Below are 21,194 nucleotides of genomic sequence, written 5' to 3'. Positions count from 1 at the left end.
AGGCAAGTTTGGGGGCCCTGTGAGTCCCTGGGAGCCAGTCTCCCCAGTTCCCCAGCTGCCTGCCCTGCTCAGGGCCCGGACCTGTCCCCGTGCGAGCAGCCGGTCCGGGGGACACGGAGGTGGCTGCACGCCCACCCCTTGGGGGGGCGAAGGCGGCAGGGGTGGCAGCGCCGCCGCCCTTCCTCCTCCCCAGCGCCTGAGCTCCGCCCCCGCCCCTGCTCCCCGCCCAGCCTGGTGGTCCTCTTACTTGTGTGGGCGCAGCCCCCCACGCGCACCTGGGCATCATCGATTCTGAACGCCCAGCGCCCGGGCACGCCCACGTTGGTGGTGCTCTCCACGTCAGCCATGTCCGCAGTGCGGGAGCCGGGGATGTTGAAGTAGCGCTGCCCGTCGCCCGCGTTGAAGCCTGCCTGGGGGGGGACAGCCGTGGGCACGGGCTCCTGCAGGGCCACCCTCCCCGAGGCCACGGGATGGCCTTGCCCAGACTCCGCGGACGTCAGGATGGGCCCATCGGGGCCTGACTGCAACCCCACTGATGGGAGGGGGGCGAAGGGGGCGTCTGGACCTCCTGGGGCAAAGGCCACTGGGCGGGAGGCGGGGGGAGGGGCGGGGACGGGGTCAGAGGCGGGGGCGGGGTCGGAGGCGGGGTCGGAGGCGGGGGGCGGGGGTCGGAAGCATGGGGCGGGGTCGGAGGCGGGGTCGGAGTCGGAGGCGGGGTCGGGGGGCGGGGTCGGAAGCAGGGGGCGGGGCGGAGGCGGGGCCGGAGGCGGGGTCGGAGGCGGGGGGGCGGGGTCAGGCGGGGCGGGGGGCGGGGTCGGAGGCGGGGGCGGAGCGGAGGTGGGAGGCGGGGGTGGGAGGCGGGGGTGGGAGGCGGGGGGCGGGGCGGAGGCGGGCGGGGGGCGGAGGCGGGGGGCGGGGTCGGAGGCGGGGGCGGGGCCGGAGGCGGGGGGCGGGGTCAGAGGCGGGGGCGGGGTCGGAGGCGGGGGCGGGGTCAGAGGCGGGGGCGGGGTCGGAGGCGGGGGGCGGGGTCGGAGGCGGGGGCGGGGTCGGAGGCGGGGTCAGAGGCGGGGGGCGGGGGGCGGGGCCGGAGGCGGGGGCGGAGCGGAGGTGGGAGGCGGGGGTGGGAGGCGGGGGTGGGAGGCGGGGCCGGAGGCGGGGGGCGGGGCGGAGGCGGGCGGGGGGCGGAGGCGGGGGGCGGGGCGGGGGCGGGGTCGGAGGCGGGGGCGGGGCCGGAGGCGGGGTCGGAGGCGGGGGCGGGGCGGGGGCGGGAGCTTCCTTTGCGGCTGCTAAGCAGGGGAGCCCAGCCCTGGAGGCCGGCCAGGCGTCAGGGGCTTCAGCTGGCTTTGGGCTGAGGATGTTTGCAGCTATGGGCAGAGCCAGGCCCCAGTGACACCGGCTGGTGTGACCTCACCCTGCCCTGGACACAGCGCGGGGAGGGCGTCTGCAATGGCAAACGGCTGCCTCCCTCTCCAGCTCGTGGCGGTGCCAGCGGAGGGGAGCAGGCCCTGAGCACTAGGGCCAGCGCGCTGACCTACCTGGGCCGCGATGCCCCCCAGGCCGGCGGCGTCGCCCCCGCTACTGGCGTGGGTGCCCGTGGTCCATGTGATGGAGTCGTAGTTGAAGATGGTGAAGGAGAACTTGCCGTCAGTGATGAGCACGGTTTGGAACGTGTTGATCTGCCAGGGCGAGGGGCTGGCTAGGCCTGGGACACCTTGCCCTGCCCCTGGGCCCTGCCCAGCGATTGCTCCATGCTGTTCCCCCAAGGAAGAACTGCAGTGGCCTGGTCTACCTCCCACCCCCACTGAGTCCCAGGGGCCAGGACCAGGCAGCCCGGGGGGCCAGGCTCCAGTGCGGCTGGGCCACAGAGGACCAAATCCTTAGTCTTGTGTGTACAATGAGCAAAGAGGTAAAAAAAATATGGAGATAGGTGAACTACAGGAGCCAAGGAAAAGTGTTTCCTTACTTCCTCCCTCCCTATTTGTCAGTACTGGGGCTTGAACTCAGGGTCCTTTGCTTTGTTCAGCTTTTTCATGGCTCATTAGAGATAACGAGCTTCTCGGATTTATCTGCCTGGGCTCCCTCTCCCCCTCCCCCAGCCGCCTCAGCTTGAGCTCGGCCTGGGCGCTGTCCCTGCGCTCTTTGTACTCAAAGCTAGCACTCTACTACATTAAGCCACAGTGCCACTTCCAGTTTTTGAGTGGTGAATTGGAGGACCTTGCTGCCTGAGTTGGCTTTGAACTATGATCCTCAGATCTCAGCCTCCTGAGTAGCTAAGATGACAGGCCTGAGCTGCTGGCACCTGGGCTTTGAACCATGATTCTCAGGGCTCAGCTTCCTAAGTATCTAGGATTATAGGTGTGACTCTAGCACCTGGCTGAAAAGCATTTTTTAATAGCTATGTCTTTTGGTTTTTCATGAAATTCTGCTTCATGACAATGGTGAGAGTATGTGTAAGAGATGCCATCTCTGAATGGGGAGAAGCAATGATTGTGGGACAAACGGGAAACTCTGAAAAAGGTGACACTGGAGCCCTGCTTTACACTACATACCAAAGAAGGATTTTAAAATGAAGCCCCAGGACTGGAGGTGTGGTTCAACTGGCAGAGACCAGTGTGGAATGAAATCATAAAAGCCTAGAAGAAAACACTGGCCACCATGTACAACATCTCATGAGCATTTCCTTCAGGGGCGGGAGGAGCTGAGGACTGAACCCCAGTGTAGTGCATCTGAGGATGGACGCGGAGCCTCAGGCCTGGGAGAGGACCCCGGAGCCTCAGGCCTGGGAGAGGACCCCGGAGCCTCAGGCCTGGGAGGATGGACGGACCCCGGAGCCTCAGGCCTGGGAGGACAGACGGACCCCGGAGCCTCAGGCCTGGGAGGACAGACGGACCCTGGAGCCTCAGGCCCGGGAGGACAGATGGACCCCCGGAGCCTCAGGCCTGAGAGCACAGACAGACCCCAGAGCCTCAGGCCTGGGAGGACAGATGGACCCCCGGAGCCTCAGGCCTGGGAGGACAGACGGACCCCCGGAGCCTCAGGCCTGGGAGGATGGACGGACCCGAGCCTCAGGCCTGGGAGGACAGATGGACCCGAGCCTCAGGCCTGGGGGGACAGACGGACCCCGGAGCCTCAGGCCTGGGAGGACGGACGGACCCCGGAGCCTCAGGCCTGGGGGGACAGACGGACCCCCGGAGCCTCAGGCCTGGGAGGACAGACGGACCCCCGGAGCCTCAGGCCTGGGAGGACAGACGGACCCCCGGAGCCTCAGGCCTGGGAGGATGGACGGACCTGAGCCTCAGGCCTGTGGGGACAGACGGACCCCGGAGCCTCAGGCCTGGGAGGACAGATGGACCCCCGGAGCCTCAGGCCTGGGAGGACGGACGGACCCTGGAGCCTCAGGCTTGGGAGGACAGATGGACCCCCGGAGCCTTAGGCATGCTAGGCAAGGGCCCTCACCATGGAATAACATCTACCCAAAGAAGAAGACTAGTATGGTGATTGTTAACAGCAAAGAGAGAGTAATGCATTGAGTACCAAAAAGTTCTGAGTTGAATTTGAAGCTCTGAATTAAAATGTGTCTGTAGGACGTGGCAGGTAAGTGAGGCAGCAGGAATGTCTCCAGATCCATCAGACCAGAAATAGTCCAGAAAAACTCCCACACATGAACAGATACACCAGGACAGAATGCGACCACTCAGGAACACCAGGAGAGAAATCCAGCATCTTTAGAAATCAAAGATGTGCAAGATAATGGTTAGAAAAGATGTTGCTTGTTTTGCATGTTTGGTGAGCAAGGAAGGGAAAAGGCAGCAAGCTTCGCTGAGGTGCGGGGAGTGTGCAGATCCCTGTGCCCGGAGATGTGCACAGGCCACGAACGCAACAACCCAGGCCACACGGAGCCAGACCCAGGCACCTGGGAGGGGCAGTTCGGGGCCACGGAGGGTCTGGGAGCCACTGGGCTACAGAGTCCTGAGGACCAAGGAGCCAGCCAGGAAGCGCCACCTGCCTGTGGACTAAGGATCCTGCTCCTGGCAGTGCCACCTGCTGGCACCTGAGTCACTGTCATGCCTATGCCCAGCTGATGCTGGACTCACCCTGCTTCTCTGTGCAGCCCGTTTCCCTGTGCCAGGAACACTCCCCTCACCCTGAAGATGAGGCACCCACACGCCTCAGGGCCCTTCCAGGGTTGGCGATGGCCACGTCCAGCTGAGTGCGGCAGCCGGAGTGGACGGCTGCCTTCTTTACTAGGGTTTGCAGGAGGCTGGGGGACAGGCCCCGTTCCCCTGCCTGGCCCCATGGTCTCAGCCCCGTGAGCCCGGGTTCCTCTCCGATGTGGGCAGGTGCCGGAGCCCGACCTGCCTCGGTGAAGGCTGGGCACAAAGGCGCGGCCCTCAGGATGGAGGTGGTGACTTACCGGGGAAGAGGTGCTGCCTCCAAAAAAGGTCACTTGATACCATGTGGCAACAAACACCCAGGTGGCGGAGAAGTCCAGGAGCTCGGGGAAGTAGCGTCTGATGTCCCCCGTGGCTCTGCGCAGGATGGCCGGGTCCGTGGCCTCCCGGTAGTAGACATCGCCAGCATGCCTGTTGTCCACATCTGCCCAGAAAGCTGCCACCACGCAGCGGTCCTTGGCGATGGGGAAGGCCACGGGGGTGAACTGAGACACCTCCTTCAGGAAGGAGATGACGCCGTTGTTGTTTACCTGTGGGCACAAAGAAGGGAGGTCCTGGGGTAGAAAACCAGAGGAACTGGGGTGCTCTGAGCAGAAAACTGAGGGGCGCAACGGGAACCCACTGCTGCTATCTACGCGAATCCCAGGAAATGGAAACGTGGTGGTGGTGATGGTTTTGCTTTTGTTTTTTTTTTCTTTTTGGGTGGGGGCAAAATGGGCACAGAAATGGAGGGAGGGAGGGTGGACAATGCAGGCGTGGTGTTCAGTACACACTGTATGGAAAACTAACTATGCAACTTGTAGACAGGGACAGGAGGAAACAGGGCAAGCAAGGGAAGAGGTGACACTGTCCAAAAAGAAATGTGCTCATTACGCAAATTTCTCTGTGCAACACCTTAATAACAATGTCACGTACAAGTCAAATACGTGAAATATAAAATGGAAAAAAGAGGGAACTGGGATGCCATAAAACAGCCACCATCCCCACTGTCCCCCCACTGTCCCCCGAGGGAGAGCCGGCCACCACCCCCACTGTCCCCACCGGGGGTCCTGAGGGCGAGCCGGCCTACAGCAGCATGCCAAGGGCAGCTGAAGCCCCTGATCACTGACAGGCCCCTGCAGTCCTGCCGCCCTCTGGACAGGCTGGCTCAGGCCAGGCTCTGCCCTGTGCCCTGCACGGTGCTGGGTCCTGGACTTCTGCCTCCAACCGGGCACCTCAGGAGGTGTAAGTCAGGGCAGAGGCCTGGCTGAGCCAGGCCTGGGAGGGTGAGCAAGAGATTCACAAGACAGCAGCAGGGACTCTGATCTCCAACGGACCACCCGAAAACCGGAAGTACTGCTGTGGATCAAGCGGTAGAGTGCTTTCCTTGAGCTGAAGAGCTCAGGGACCACACCTAGGCCCAGAGTTCAAGCCCTATGACCGCCAGGAAAAAAAAAAGTTGGGATTCTCAGAGCTGGATTGGGAGTGGAGTCTAGGAGAAGATGAGTTATAAAGGTGGGGGTTCTCACAGCTGGATTAGGAGTGTTGTCTTGCAGGTCAGCAGGAGTAAGTTGATGGGAGAAAGCTACAGTGTATTGTTTGATATGTGGTAACCGTTGCACAATGTATCACATACCAAATCATTGCTTTGTATAACTTCAATATACACAGTTTCTATTTGTTGATTATACTTCAATACAGCTGGAAGTATTAAATTAAAAACAAATTAAGAGCAGCCCTAAACATCTACCACTGTAAAACAATACGTGGTGGATTCTGATAATCATGTAGCACTGATGAACAACACGGGCAAAGGTCCAAGCCACCCAGACACAGGCCTGAGCCACACAGACACGGAGCCACAGGCACAAGCCTGAGCCACACAGACACGGAGCCACAGACACAGGCCCAAGCCAAACAGGCAGGGAGCCACAGGCACAGGCCTGAGCCACGCAGACATGGAGCCACAGGCCTGAGCCAAGCAGACACGGAGCCACAGGCACAGGCCTGAGCCACGCAGACGTGGAGCCACAGGCACGGGCCTGAGCCACGCAGACACAGAGCCGCAGACACAGGCCCGAGCCAAGCAGACACAGAGCCACAGGCACAGGCTTGAGCCACCCAGACATGGAGCCACAGGCCTGAGCCAAGCAGACATGGAGCCACAGGCACAGGTTTGAGCCACCCAGACATGGAGCCACAGACCTGAGCCACGCAGACGTGGAAGCACAGGCACAGGCCTGAGCCACGCAGACATGGAGCCACAGGCCTGAGCCAAGCAGACATGGAGCCACAGGCACAGGCCTGAGCCACGCAGACATGGAGCCACAGACCTGAGCCACGCAGATGTGGAGCCACAGACACAGGCCTGAGCCACGCAGACACAGAGCCACAGGCCTGAGCCACGCAGACGTGGAAGCACAGGCACGGGCCTGAGCCACACAGACACAGCCACAGGCACAGGCCTGAGCCACGCAGACGTGGAAGCACAGGCACGGGCCTGAGCCATGCAGACACAGCCACAGGCACAGGCCTGAGCCACGCAGACACGGAGCCACAGACACAGACCTGAGCCACGCAGATGTGGAGCCACAGGCACAGGCCTGAGCCACGCAGACACGGAGCCACAGACACAGACCTGAGCCACGCAGATGTGGAGCCACAGGCACAGGCCTGAGCCACGCAGACACGGAGCCACAGACACAGACCTGAGCCACGCAGATGTGGAGCCACAGGCACAGGCCTGAGCCACGCAGACACGGAGCCACAGACACAGACCTGAGCCACGCAGATGTGGAGCCACAGACACAGGCCTGAGCCACGCAGATGTGGAGCCACAGACACAGGCCTGAGCCACACAGACACGGAGCCACAGGCACAGGCCTGAGCCACACAGACACAGAGCCACAGGCCTGAGCCACGCAGACACGGAGCCACAGACCTGAGCCACGCAGATGTGGAGCCACAGACACAGGCCTGAGCCACACAGACACGGAGCCACAGGCACAGGCCTGAGCTGTTAGGAGCCAAAAGTTGAGTCTCTCAACATAATAGGCTTAACTATCTCACTGGGACAACTTGAGGCTGAGTTTATAGAATCCCACCTTTTCACCACACCCTAAGTAAACACCCTGCAGCTGCTAAAGACCGACCACCTTTTTCACCTTGCCTTAAGCAAACATCCTACAGCTGCTTCGGCCAATGACGGCCAATGAAAAAGCTTCCTTATAAATACAGCTGTGTGAAAAATAAAATTTAGCAGCAGCAGCAGCTTGATCAGAATCCCTGTCTTGCTGTCCTTCTTCGTGTCTCTTGTCCCTTCATTCCTTCTAGCTTAGGTTCACTGCCCTCGTTGACGTCCTGCGGGTCGGGACACTGAGCCACGCAGACACGGAGCCACAGGGCTGAGCCATGCTGACACAGTTCAGAAGATGGGTGTACTTCCATGTCAGTGAGGTGGAGGAGTGGAACCAGGGTGATTCAGACTGGGCAGGAAGGGCGGAGGGGTTGGTGGAGGGGCTGGCAGTGGAGGGGTGGCAGTGGAGGGGCTGGCAGTGGAAGGGTGGCAGTGGAGGGGTGGCAGTGGAGGGGCTGGGCAGGAAGGGCGGAGGGGTTGGTGGAGGGGTGGCAGTGGAGGGGTGGCAGTGGAGGGGTGGCAGTGGAGGGGTGGCAGTGGAGGGGTGGCAGTGGAGGGGTGGCAGTGGAGGGCTGGGCAGGAAGGGCAGAGGGGTTGGTGGAGGGGTGGCAGTGGAGGGGTGGCAGTGGAGGGGTTGGTGGAGGGGTGGCAGTGGAGGGGTGGCAGTGGAGGGGTTGGTGGAGGGGTGGCAGTGGAGGGGCTGGCAGTGGAGGGGCTGGGCAGGAAGGGCGGAGGGGTTGGTGGAGGGGTGGCAGTGGAGGGGTTGGTGGAGGGGTGGCAGTGGAGGGGCTGGGCAGGAAGGGCGGAGGGGTTGGTGGAGGGGTGGCAGTGGAGGGGTGGCAGTGGAGGGGTGGCAGTGGAGGGGCTGGCAGTGGAGGGCTGGGCAGGAAGGGCGGAGGGGTTGGTGGAGGGGTGGCAGTGGAGGGGTGGCAGTGGAGGGGCTGGTGGTGGCGGGGCGGAGGGGCTGGTGGCAGAGGGGCTGACGGGCTGCTCTGGGCTCTTCTGGGATGGAATTCACTTTACATTTGCTTCTCTGCACATGTGTGTAAACACCTTGTCCTGATGTGTTTGGGACAAAGGAGTTAAGGCTTTGTGACAGAAGGGCGCTTGGGGGGGGGGGGGGGTGCAGCAGTGGCCAGCAGCTGCCACTGCTGCAGAGGGCCCAGGGCTGGGGCTGCAGGCATGGGTGCCGCACTGCCCCCGTGCTCCTCTTGGTGGCGCACTCCCGTGACCTCCTGCGCGCAGTGCGAGCCCCTAGCTCAGGGTGATGTGTGCAGAAGAGGCCTCTGGCCCCGCCCTGGATGGCTGCCCTCCCCCTTGTGGAGTGGGGAGGGATGGGGGGGCCAGAGCCTGGAGTTGCAGGAAGGAGGCAGAACAAGCCAGCTCTGTCCCCTGCCAGGGTCAGCGGGACCACAGGGGAGTGGTGGGACCCAGGCCTCACAGGCAGAGCATCCCCCCCTTCCTCCAGAAGGGGGGGAGGGCGGCCCCTCCCACCCACAGCCATGGCAGCCCAAGGGGCTGCAGGAACGTTACTTCACTCTCTTCTTTTACCCTGGGAATCGCTCTTTGTGAAGCGAGGCAAGTGGGAAGGACGCTGCCCAGCAGGTGGCCAGCAGTGGAGGCCTTGCCGGGCGGACGGCCCCGTTCCACCCCCAGCCAGGCCCTCCAGCTCGAGGCTCAGGCCTCTCCTCAGAAGCTGGACTTGAGAGCTTGGGATCCACAGCCTGAGCCAGCTGCGGCCTTGTCCAGCCCCATCTGGACACCCACAGAAATCCCAGCACCTCAGGCCAGGAGGAGACGGCCCCTGGGGACCGTGTGGACACCCTGGCTCCGCACCCTTCCTGTGCAGGGCCTCTCTGCAGCCTCCCTTCCTGTGCAGGGCCTCGGCTGTCTGTCTGTCCAGGGCCTCTCTGCAGCCCCCGTGCGCTGGACTCGGGCTCTTGGGCCTCGGCTGTCTGTGCGGGGCCTCGGCTGTGCAGGGCCTCGGCTGTCTGTCCGTCCAGGGCCTCTACGCAGCCCCCGTGCGCTGGACTGGGGCTCTTGGGCCTTGGCTGTCTGTGCAGGGCCTCAGCTATGCAGGGCCTCGGCTGTCTGTCTGTCCAGGGCCTCTGCGCAGCCCCCGTGCGCTGTACTCGGGCTCTTGGGCCTCGGCTGTCTGTCCAGGGCCTCGGCTGTCTGTCTGTGCAGGGCCTCGGCTGTCTGTCTGTCCAGGGCCTCTGCAGCCACCGTGCGCTGGACTGGGGCTCTTGGGCCTCGGCTGTCTGTGCAGGGCCTCGGCTGTCTGTCCAGGGCCTCTGCGCAGCCACCGTGAGCTGGACTCGGGCTCTTGGCCAGTCCTGACCTCTCTCTCCTCTCTCCCAGCAAACCACCTGCTGCTGAGAAAAACAAAACTCCCACCTGGCTGCAGAGGCCCCACTTGCTGGTATTTCTGATCTGGATGAAGCCAGAAACGAGTGGAAATGACCTGGGAGCTTCTGGAAGGCTAAGTATGCGCCGGGACCGGTGCTGGGTTGACTGAATTGGAGCCAGGGAGGGGCTGCTCGGGGCAGAGAGGGGGCAGAGAGGGGGCAGAGAGGGGGGCTGGACACTATGGCCTCAGATCCAGCTGGCAATCAGTGGACCAGAGTGGGTGATATTGCTGCATCCCTGAGCTGATTTATCTGCCCAAAGGCAAGTAACAAAGACCCTAAGGTGTCTCTGTAATGCAGGCATGTCTTGTATTTCCTGGTAGCTTTCCGGGGTGTCAGGATGCGGCCGCAGGCCCTTGTGGGGGTGGGCGTCCCTGGCAGCTGGCAGGCAGGGCTGCGGGGCGCACCCTGGAGGGAGGCCCCAAGGTGCCCCAGCTCTGGGTCAGGGGCAGGTGTCAGGGGGTGCCACAAGTCACCACCAGAGAGGTCAAGTGCCCTTGTGAGGGGAGGCGTGGCTGCCAGGGACAGGCAGAGGGACTCCTGGCGGAGGGGAGGGGAGCTGAGTCTAGAGAGGGAGGGGCGGGGGGGGGGCAGCCCCATCCTCTCCCCTGCAGCCCCAGACCGCTGTGGCACCGCTGGCTTCCTGCTGGAGGCCTTTGGTCCCGAGCCTGCTGGGCTGGGTGGATCTGGTGGCCCCTCCAGCTTCCTGGCCCCCCAGGTGCCTCCCCCGCCCCTCCACACCCTGTCCCTGGCTGTCTCCAGGGCGTCTGGGTGTAGGCACGGCTTGCCGGCTTGCCCCGTGCTCACATCCTGCTCGGCCCCACCCCCACCACACACGCCCACCCCGCCAGGGGTCTCCTCTGGAACCCTCCTCTACAACCATCACCGCCTCCGCTCCGGCCCAGGCCGCTATCCACCCCTGTGTCTCTAGATGCAGAGGGGAAATCCCCCGGCGAGGCCGGCCATCCTCCAGCTAGCCACAGCACACCCGCAGCCCGAGGCCCGCCAGCTGGACTGCTGGGAACCGTGGTCAGTTCTCTGGACTCCCACTCGAGGTCCCCGGGCCTCCAGAGCGCCCCACAGCTCCCCACCCCTACCCCCTGCTGTCCAGGGCAGAAAGTGTGTGCCCAGGTCAGGCACAGGGGCCAAGGAATGCTGACTGACCCCCAAAAGGCCGTGGTTAGGACAGGGACGTTCAGGTCAGGCTGCCTCTGATGTGGGGTGCGGAGTCCCCACAGCCCAGACTAGCCCACAGTGCTCAAATGTGGGTGCAGAGTCCTCACAGCCAGACTAGCCCACAGTGCTCAAAGGAGATCCGGCTGGAGATGTGTGCTGGGTCCCAGGGAAGGACGGTGGCCGCTGTCTGTTGTAGGTGTGGCATTCATCACTGAGAACCGGCTGGCTGGGGAATGGTTGGACCTGCGGTCTGAAGCAGTTTGTGGGTGTGAGCCTGGGCCCCAGTAGAGAGGGGAGGAGGGCGGGTGAGTAGACTTCTCAGGAGGAGTCAGGCCCTTCCTGTGGGAACTGGTCCCGGACATAGGGTCAAAATGCTGCCTTTGGCCCACTCTGACCTCAGAGTGCGCCCCTGTGCTCGGCACCCCCGCCACACAGTGCCAATCCTGGGGTACAGCCAAGAACCTCCTCTGGGTAGACCCTGCTGGACACCTGCCAGAAGAGGAGTGGTCAATCTGGGCGGCTGAGGGCTGGGAGGTAGGCAAGCTCAGGGTTGGACCGGGGATGGTGGGCACCCGCTGGGCGAGGTGGGCTGTGCGGGGCCACTCACCGGCCTCCCGGTGTCACACTGAATGGGAAGGTGGCCAAGGTGCTGCGGGTTTCTCCTTTATTAAATGGGTAAAATCTGTTAGCACGGTTACGTTAGCGGCCGGCGGGATGCCCAGGCCCCTGTCCTACCGATACACTCCACACCCTTCGCCTGGCTCCTCTTCACATTCTGGCACAAGTCGTACTCTCCCCCACAGCTAGACTTCCAAGCGCTGGGAGTCTCCAGAGCGCCTTGTCGGTGGAGACTGGTGTTTAGCAACCAACCTGAGCCCTGAGCACACACCGCCTCGGGCGTGAGCGCCTGCCTTCCTCTCAGGGCAGAGCCGCTTGCGGTGCGGACACCTCCCGGGAGGTGTGTCGTGGGTGACTGTCATGGAGTGGACACCATCGGCGGCGTGCACACCTCGGTAGCAGTGCCAGGCCTGCGATGCGAGATGGACGCAGGGGCGCCGCCCACGGCCCACATGAACTAACAGTCCCCAAGTGCAGTTGGCAGGGCACACACCCGCTCAGCGTCGCCAGGCCTGCGGCATGCCGCTGGCCAGCAGCGCAGCCGTTTCTGCAGCTATGCTAGAAGCCCTGGCAGCCTCCACCTTCCCAGGGGACAGATCTTCAGCCCCAGCATCTTCTCAGGGGCTACAGCTTGTCGGCACGGCCAGTCCTCGACATGACAGCGTGTACACACATACACACACCCACACCTAAATCCTCCTACCACAACATCTCCCCACCCATTTGTACTATGAGCTTGAAAAAAAAGATGCTCAATACCAATCTCACACAAAGCCACCTGATGGCCATGTAATCTGAGTCTTCTGATGAGAGAGACAAAGAGCAGGAGAAAAGATATTTGAAAGTTTTTATATATTTCATGAAAAGTATGCAACCACAAACAAGCCAACTAACTGAATTAAATATGTGTACACATATGTGTGCATGTATGTAGGTGAGGTATAAATAACATGATGTACCTAAGAATGAAACCGTTGAAGACCAGGGGGTAAAAAGAAAATCACAAAAGCACTCAGATTTAAAAACTCATATTGCAGGCAGGGGAACAAAGACGAGAACACAACAGCCCTCTCATTAGGAACTATGCAAGTTCAGAGATGACAGAGCAGCATCTTCACAACACGGGAGACAAGACAGGCACCAGTGGCTGACGCACATAATCTTATCTACTTTGGAGCCAGAGATCAGGAGGATCACAGTTTGGGGTCAGTCCAGACCCCAGAGATCTCTACCTCAGCCAATAAAGAGATGGACATGGTGGTCTGTGTCTGCCGTCCCAATTTCATGGGAAGCGTTAAGTAGAAGGAATGAAGCTCCAGCCATAAGTGTGAGATCCTATCTCAAAACTTATGGAAGCAAAAAGGGTTAGGGTGTGGCTGAAGTGGTAGAGTGCTTGTCTAACAAGAGCAAGGCCCTGAGTTTGAACCCCAGCACCACCAAAACAAAACAACCACCAACCAAACCCAGAAAAAAATGGAAACAAACAACCATCAAACCACACAGGAGACCCAGAATTCTATATCCACTCAAAACAAATACCTTTCAAATATGAAGGTAAACAAAGACGTTTTCAAGTAACATTTTTTAACTTCAGGTACATTTTTAAATCTTTTTAAGGGATAGTCACCGGTCTACAACAAAGAAATTGTGCATTACTGGGTTTATAACGTGCGTGAAGGGACGCGAAAACAGCATGGAGCCCAGAGGCGGCGATGCACACGGTACACTCTTACACCGGAGTATAATGCTACTTGTTAGTCAACTACGTAAAGTAAAAATTTATTTCAAGCCTAGGGTAAGCACTAAGGCATAGGCTAAAGAAAGTATATTAAAGAGTCAACAGTCATTAAAAAAAAAAAGTCTCCACAGAAACAGATGTAAACTGGAAGCCAGTAAATTAAAACTCAACCATATCAATAATCATACTAAATGTAAATGGCATAATCGCACCAATTAAAAAGAAGACAGGTTGTATAGATGATGACAACCACCACCACTCCTGTGTTCACTTTGCCCTTACCAGAAGGAGAATGAAGGGGCAGAAGGTTCTACGAAAGCCAGCACGAGACGCCATGGCTGCCCATGAGGCTGCAGTGGTATACTAGACATGACCACTCCTACAAACAGCTCCTCTCTATGATCTCCGGCCTCAAGAGGCCCATCCTTAGTCAGACAGACAAGTAAGCACCCAGGCTGAGGTCAGAGCTATGCAGCATGGCGCTGGGCAGGAGCAGGACTTCAGCTGGGGCACCATCAAATCTGTGGTGTCATTATACCACCGTACATCACCAGCTTCTGGTCATCCAGAAAATCTTCCCTGACCTACAAGGATGACCTGAGGGAGAGAGGGAGGCCTGAGTATAGGCAAATTTTGAGGCAGACAGGAGGAGAAGTCATTGTCCACTCTTCACAGATGGAGAAAGCAAAGGTCACAGAAATGGCTAGGCCGAGGTCACATGCTTCTGGCTAATGGAAGACACCAGGGGTGGAGGAGCAGAGTTCAGACCGTGATCTCAAGACTCCAAGGTCAGCACAGGCCTGAGTAGGTGGCGTGGGGGTCCTCTGCTTTGGGGGTCTGAGGTGCGGCCAGCTAGGGCTCGAGGTCAAGTTGAATGTCAACACTGGACATGACCATTGCAGACCGGGCATCCTTCACGGCTCCACTCAGGACTCTACACAAGACCAGGAGGGCAAAGAATTTCCAAGGCACAGTGGTCAGGGGATGTTACCACACACAAGAGTCCAACATGGCCACAAAACATCTCTCCCAGGGAGAGGGTGGAGGGGGCCCCAGGGAGGGCTGGGCACATCTGAGCATCTCCGCCAGCTCAGCCTGACCAATGGCTCTGTCTCTGCCCGGGTACTGCACCACTGTAGCTGCCAATCAAGGAACAGAGCTCAGAGGCGGTGAGTTATCCAAGAGCCTCCTGGCTGCAAATAAACACCATCTCCCTGCGTGGTCTCCAGACCTGCCTGGGTGGGGTTGCGCCTGGGGCTTCAGCTCCCGGGCAGGATCCAGGACTCCGAGGCCCACCACCTCCACCTCCACCTCCACCACGGGTCACAGCACCCTTCCATCTCACCAGAACCTGCTGCCCAGACGCCCGCCCTGGGGTGGCGTGCAGCACCCCACCTTGCCTGTTCAGAGCCTTAGCAGCGAGACACAGACCTCCCTCCAGAAACTCAGAGCTTTTCAGCTTGCCAGGCCCACTACCCAAGGCAGAGCCTTCCTGCTGGGACCAACTCCGTGCTTTACCAAGAAACGCCATCTAACGTCGGGCACTGCTACTTCCCCTGGGAGACGCTGGCAACGCGTAAGCCTCTTTCACACAACCCCTCCCTGGGTCAAGACAAGGACTGGGGGGGGGGCACAAGGCCTCACTGGCCGGGCAGGGACACCCAGCGAAGAGCACTCTTTGCCTGGGCAGGTCCAAGTGCAGTCCCTCGCCCCTTGCTCTCTGGTGGGGTGGGTGTGGAGACAGCCCCTTGCTCAGCAGCCATTGTCTTCCTTCTCTCCCTTTGGTTTTGATCCCAACCTGCCCAAATCTGGCTCCTTCCCCGCAGGGCTATTTCAGACCAGGGAATCTGGGCACAGCTCCCCAGAAAATCCATTTCCCTTCCCACTGAGCCAACGGGCTGGCAGCTTGGGCCACTCGCGCTGCTCTCGATGCTCCACACGGCCGCCACAGCAGGTGTTCTCCAAACGTCTGTGTTCAGGAAGAAGTTCTTGTGGTGCTGCATGTTTGGCTAGCAGCCACGCTTGTTTCTGATGGAACCCTAGGTTTCTGCTTTAGAACCCCGTCCCCCATTATTTTGGCCAGGGCCCCTGTTTTCCACGAGGCTGTTAAGCTCCAACCGTGATTTAATGATATCTCACCCACGATTCAGAATGGGAGAGCAGAGTCTGGTCCAAACGCCGACAGAGCTCTGCGAGGAAGGACTCGGCACGGGCGTTCCCATGCCTACGATGCCCAGCCCTGGCAGATGCCAGGCCCCCTCCTACTTCCAGGAGCGCACGCCGAACCTCAGCCCAGCCCTGGCCCAGGAGACGTCCAGGGGTGGCATCTACGGAGCAAGCACTGCCACCCGATCACCAGAGGCTGTCGCGGAGAGACGCACAGGGAGACCAGAGCCGGGCACGGGGCGCCGGCTGGTGCATGCTGCCATCTGGGAGGTGGCTGTGTGGTGTGGACAGCAGGGCGGCAGTGCTGATGGAGGTAGCGTTCAGCGTGGCGGGAGGACGGCGGAGCTGAAAGGGGCGTGCCCACAGGAGGTGAGGGGAGTTCCTGGGATGGTGGAGCTGGGGACGACGGTGGCTGCAACGGTGCTGGGTGTTCAGAGGCTGAGGCTGGTGGGGAGCAGAAGTGACTGGAGGATGGCTGGGCCACATTCCACCCGCATGGACGGCCCCCAGGGGCCTGCCTGACACACACAGACACAGACAGACACACAGCACCTGCCTGACACAGACACACACACACAGACACACACACAGCGCCTGCCTGACACACACACACAGAGCACCTGCCTGATCACACACACACAGCGCCTGACACACACACACAAACACAGACACACACACACACAGCGCCTGCCTGATCACACACACACACACACACACACACACACACACACAGAGGACCTGCCTGATCTCTCTCTCACACACACACAGTGCCTGCCTCATCACACACATACACAGAGCACCTGCCTGATCTCACACACACACACACACACACACACAGAGCGCCTGCCTGACACACACACACACACACAGAGCGCCTGCCTGACACACACACACACACAGAGCGCCTGCCTGACACACACACACACACACAGAGCGCCTGCCTGACACACACACACAGACACACACAGAGCACCTGCCTGACACACACACACACAGAGCACCTGCCTGACACACACACACACAGAGCACCTGCCTGACACACACACACACACAGAGCACCTGTCTGACACACACACACACAGAGCGCCTGCCTCACACACACACACACACAGCGCCTGCCTGACACACACACACACACACACACACACAGAGCGCCTGCCTGACACACACACACACACACAGAGCGCCTGCCTGACACACACACACACACAGAGCACCTGCCTGACACACACACACACACAGAGCACCTGCCTGACACACACACACAGAGCGCCTGCCTGACACACACACACAGAGCGCCTGCCTGACACACACACACAGAGCGCCTGCCTGACACACACACACACACAGAGCACCTGCCTGACACACACACACAGAGCGCCTGCCTGACACACACACACACAGAGCGCCTGCCTGACACACACACACACAGAGCGCCTGCCTGACACACACACACAGAGCGCCTGCCTGACACACACACACAGAGCACCTGCCTGACACACACACACACAGAGCGCCTGCCTGACACACACACACACACAGAGCACCTGCCTGATCTCACACACACACAGAGCACCTGCCTGACACACACACACACACACAGAGCACCTGCCTGACACACACACACACACACAGAGCGCCTGCCTGACACACACACACACAGAGCACCTGCCTGATCTCACACACACACACACAGAGCGCCTGCCTGACACACACACACACAGAGCACCTGCCTGACACACACACACACACACAGAGCACCTGCCTGACACACACACACACACACAGAGCGCCTGCCTGACACACACACACACACAGCACCTGCCTGATCACACACACACACACATACACACACAAACAGTGCCTGCCTGATCAAACACACTGGCGCCTCAGTAGAAGCCATTCCTGCACTCAGGTCCCAGAAGCTCCTCGGGGAGTCCTGTTTGGAGATCTGGGCCTGGGTGGCTGTACTCCAGATTCAGAATGTGAGAACCCAGGACTGGGGGCTCCAGTGTTCCTGCTCACAGCCCCTGCCACTGCGCACAGCCCCTGCCCCTGCTCACAGCCCCTGCCCCTGCTCACAGCCCCTGCTCACCCTGCCCCTGCTCACCCTGCCCCTGCTCACCCTGCCCCTGCTCACCCTGCCCCTGCCCCTGCTCACCCTGCCCCTGCTCACAGCCCCTGCTCACCCTGCCCCTGCCCCTGCTCACCCTGCCCCTGCCCCTGCTCACCCTGCCCCTGCTCACAGCCCCTGCTCACCCTGCCCCTGCCCCTGCTCACCCTGCCCCTGCCCCTGCTCACAGCCCCTGCCCCTGCTCACCCTGCCCCTGCCCCTGCTCCCCCTGCCCCTGCTCACAGCCCCTGCCCCTGCTCACCCTGCCCCTGCCCCTGCTCCCCCTGCCCCTGCTCACAGCCCCTGCCCCTGCCCCTGCTCACCCTGCCCCTGCTCACCCTGCCCCTGCCCCTGCTCCCCCTGCCCCTGCCCCTGCTCACCCTGCCCCTGCTCACAGCCCCTGCTCACCCTGCCCCTGCTCACCCTGCCCCTGCTCACAGCCCCTGCTCACCCTGCCCCTGCTCACCCTGCCCCTGCCCCTGCTCCCCCTGCCCCTGCTCACCCTGCCCCTGCCCCTGCTCACCCTGCCCCTGCCCCTGCTCACCCTGCCCCTGCCCCTGCTCCCCCTGCCCCTGCTCACCCTGCCCCTGCGCACAGCCCCTGCTCACCCTGCCCCTGCCCCTGCTCACCCTGCCCCTGCGCATGGTCCCTGCCCCTGCTCACAGCCCCTGCGCACAGCCCCTGCCGCTGTGCATGGCCCCTACCCCTATCCCCGACGTCCCAGTATGCAAAGAAGCCAGACAGGCGGGCCTCAGCGACCCCCCCCCCCCCGCCCCAGCCCCCGGCACTAGGCCTCGAATGCAAGAGGGGGCAAAGCTGGGGCGGCGGAGACCTTCCCAAGCCGGGCGCCCCACTCAAACCTAGGCTCGCAGGCCCAGGGCCCAGCGCCCCATCCCTTCTCAGCCAAGGGGACGCACAGCGTGCGCTGCCCACGTGCGGGAAGACCGGGTGAGGTGCCGCGCCTCCCCGCGCCCGCCGGCGCCCTCCCCGCGCCCACCGGCGCCTCCCCGCACCCTCCGCGCTCTCCCCGCACTCTCCGCGCTCTCTCCGCGCTCTCCCCAAGCGTGCCGGCGCCCTTCGCGCTCTCCCCGTGCCCTCCCCGCGCCCACCCCGCACCCTCCCCGCGCTCTCCCCGCGCTCTCCCCAAGCGTGCCGGCGCCCTTCGCGCTCTCCCCGTGCCCTCCCCGCGCCCACCGGCGCCCTCCCCGCGCTCTCCCCAAGCGTGCCGGCGCCCTCCGCGCTCTCCCCGCGCCCTCCCCGCGCTCTCCCCAAGCGTGCCGGCGCCCTCCGCGCTCTCCCCGTGCCCTCCCCGCGCCCACCGGCGCCCTCCCCGCACCCTCCCCGCGCTCTCCCCAAGCGTGCCGGCGCCCTCCGCGCTCTCTCCGCACCCTCCCCGCGCTCTCCCCAAGCGTGCCGGCGCCCTCCGCGCTCTCCCTGTTCTCCCCGCGCCCACCGGCGCCCTCCCTGCACCCTCCGCGCTCTCCCCGCGCCCGTCGGCGCCCTCCGCGCTCTCCCCGTGCCCTCCCCAAGCGTGCCCGCGCTCTCCCCAAGTGTGCCGGCGCTCTCCCCAAGTGTGCCGGCGCTCTCCCCAAGTGTGCCGGCGCTCTCCCCAAGCGTGCCCGCGCTCTCCCCAAGCGTGCCGGCGCCCTCCGCGCTCTCCCTGTTCTCCCCGCGCCCACCGGCGCCCTCCCTGCACCCTCCGCGCTCTCCCCGCGCCCGTCGGCGCCCTCCGCGCTCTCCCCGTGCCCTCCCCAAGCGTGCCCGCGCTCTCCCCAAGCGTGCCGGCGCTCTCCCCAAGCGTGCCCGCGCTCTCCCCAAGTGTGCCGGCGCTCTCCCCAAGTGTGCCGGCGCTCTCCGCGCTCTCCCCGCGCCCTCCCCAAGCGTGCCGGCGCCCTCCGCGCTCTCCCCGCAACTTCCCCGCCCTCCAGGCGCCCTCCCGCTTCCTCCTCCCCCTCCCCGCGCCCTCCCGCGGGCGGCCGTCCGGCCTTGGCCGCCGGAGGGAGCCTGCGCTGTCCTCATTCCACCTCTGGCCGCCGCGGTGCCAAGTTGTTGGCGGCGGCGCGAGTGGCGGCGGGCAGGGGCTGGGCCCGCGCCCCACTCCCCGCGCGCTCCCCGAGCCCGGCGCTCCTAGCGCCCCGCGCTCCCCCCGCCCTCCCGCGACCCCCAGCCCCGCGCCCCCAGCCCCGCGCTCCCGCGACCCCCAGCCCCGCGCTTCCCCCGCCCTCCCGCGACCCCCAGCCCCGCGCTCCCCCAGGCCCTCCCGCGCCCCCCAGCCCCGCGCCCCCAGCCCCGCGCTCCCCCGCCCTCCCGCGCTCCCCCCGCCCTCCCGCGCCCCCCCGCCCTCCCGCGCCCCCCAGCCCTGCGCTCCCCCCGCCCTCCGCGCCCCCCAGCCCCGCGCTCCCAGCGCCCCGCGCCCTCTGATCCCCTGGAGCCCCGCGCTTCCCCGCCCTCCCGCGTCCTCCAAGCTCCGCGCCCCGCGCAACCCCGGGCTCCCCGCGCCCCGCGAGCCCCGCGCTTCCCCCACCTCTCCACGCCCCCGAGCCCCGCGCCCCCCGCGCCCCGCGCCCCCCGAGCCCCCCCGCTCCCCGAGCCCCGCGCTCCCCTTGTTCTCCGCGCCCCCCGAGCCCCGCGCTCCCCGCGTTCTCCGCGTCCCCCGAGCCCCGCGGCCCCCGAGCCCCGCGCTCCCCGCGTTTCCCGCGCCCCCAAGCCCCGCGCTCCCCGCGCCCTGCGTCCTCGAACCCCGCGCCCCCCGAGCCCCGCGCTCCCCGAGCCCCCCCGATCCCCGCGCTCCCCGCGTTCCCCGTTTCCCGCGTCCCCCGCGCTCTCCGCGCCCCGCGTCCCCCGCGCTCTCCGCGCCCTGCGTCCTCGAACCCCGCGCCCCCCGAGCCCCGCGCTCCCCCCCGATCCCCGCGCTCCCCCCCGATCCCCGCGCTCCCCCTGTTTCCCGCGTCCCCCGCGCTCTCCGCGCCCCGCGTCCCGCGTCCCGCGTCCCCCGCGCTCTCCGCGCCCCGCGCTCCCTCTCGCCCTCCGCCTCCCCGCGCCCCGCGAGCCCGGGCTACTCACGTAGAGTCCGGCGTGCCGGGCGCCGAAGAACGGGAAGGGCACGGAGAGCGGCCGCAGCCCCGAGCCGCCGTCGTCCTGCTTCGGGGTGACGGCGTCGCCGCGCTCCGGGCCGAACGGGTAGAAGTCGGCGAGGGCCACGGCGCCCCGCGCCCCGCGCGCCCCGAGCGCCAGGGCCGCGGCCAGCAGCAGCGCCCAGGCCGCGCCGCGCCGCATCGCCGGGGTCCGCGGGGCCGCGCCGCGGCGGGAACGGGCGGGGCCGGGCGCGCGCCCGCGCTGGAGGCGGACGAGGGCGGACCGCGGTGGGGGCGCCCCGGGCCCCGCGCTTAAATAGCCACGCGGGAGGGCGGGGCCATGCAAATTAGCGTCTTAAAGCGCCAGGCCCCGCGGGCGTGCGGCCCGCCCCCTCCCGCCCGCCCGCGCGCCCGCCCCGCCCCACCCCGCGCGCTGGGAACCCTGCCTGTGGCTCCCCGGGGAGCCGGGCCGGGACCCTGCAAGGAGCGGCGGCGGCGTGGAGTCCTCTCCCGTGGGTCTCCAGCTCGGGGGCCCAGCCTGGCCAGCGGGCTGCTGCCTGCAGCTCCACCGCGCTGGCCTGCCTCGGGTTCGAGGCTCCTACCAGCCCAGAAGC

The 21,194-nt window shown here is 64.0% G+C and overlaps 1 protein-coding gene across 1 annotated transcript in view; it reads right to left on the bottom strand.

Moving 5' to 3' along the window:
* Sned1 (sushi, nidogen and EGF like domains 1) overlaps nucleotides 1-20,782 on the bottom strand; it is a 63,981-nt gene extending 43,199 nt beyond the window's left edge. The window contains exons 1-4 of the mRNA XM_042699678.1: nucleotides 20,570-20,782; nucleotides 4,415-4,702; nucleotides 1,536-1,676; nucleotides 248-410 (exon numbers count right to left, since the gene is read on the bottom strand). Of these exons, the coding sequence (XP_042555612.1) occupies nucleotides 248-410; nucleotides 1,536-1,676; nucleotides 4,415-4,702; nucleotides 20,570-20,782 (805 nt within the window). The remainder of the gene's footprint in view (nucleotides 1-247; nucleotides 411-1,535; nucleotides 1,677-4,414; nucleotides 4,703-20,569) is intronic.
* Nucleotides 20,783-21,194: the final 412 nt, after the last annotated feature.

Source organism: Dipodomys spectabilis, unplaced genomic scaffold, assembly GCF_019054845.1.
Source record: "Dipodomys spectabilis isolate Male_0828 unplaced genomic scaffold, ASM1905484v1 ptg000261l, whole genome shotgun sequence".
Lineage (NCBI taxonomy): Eukaryota > Metazoa > Chordata > Mammalia > Rodentia > Heteromyidae > Dipodomys > Dipodomys spectabilis.
Note: the sequence above shows the minus strand (reverse complement) of the source record. Positions and strands in the feature narration are given on the sequence as shown.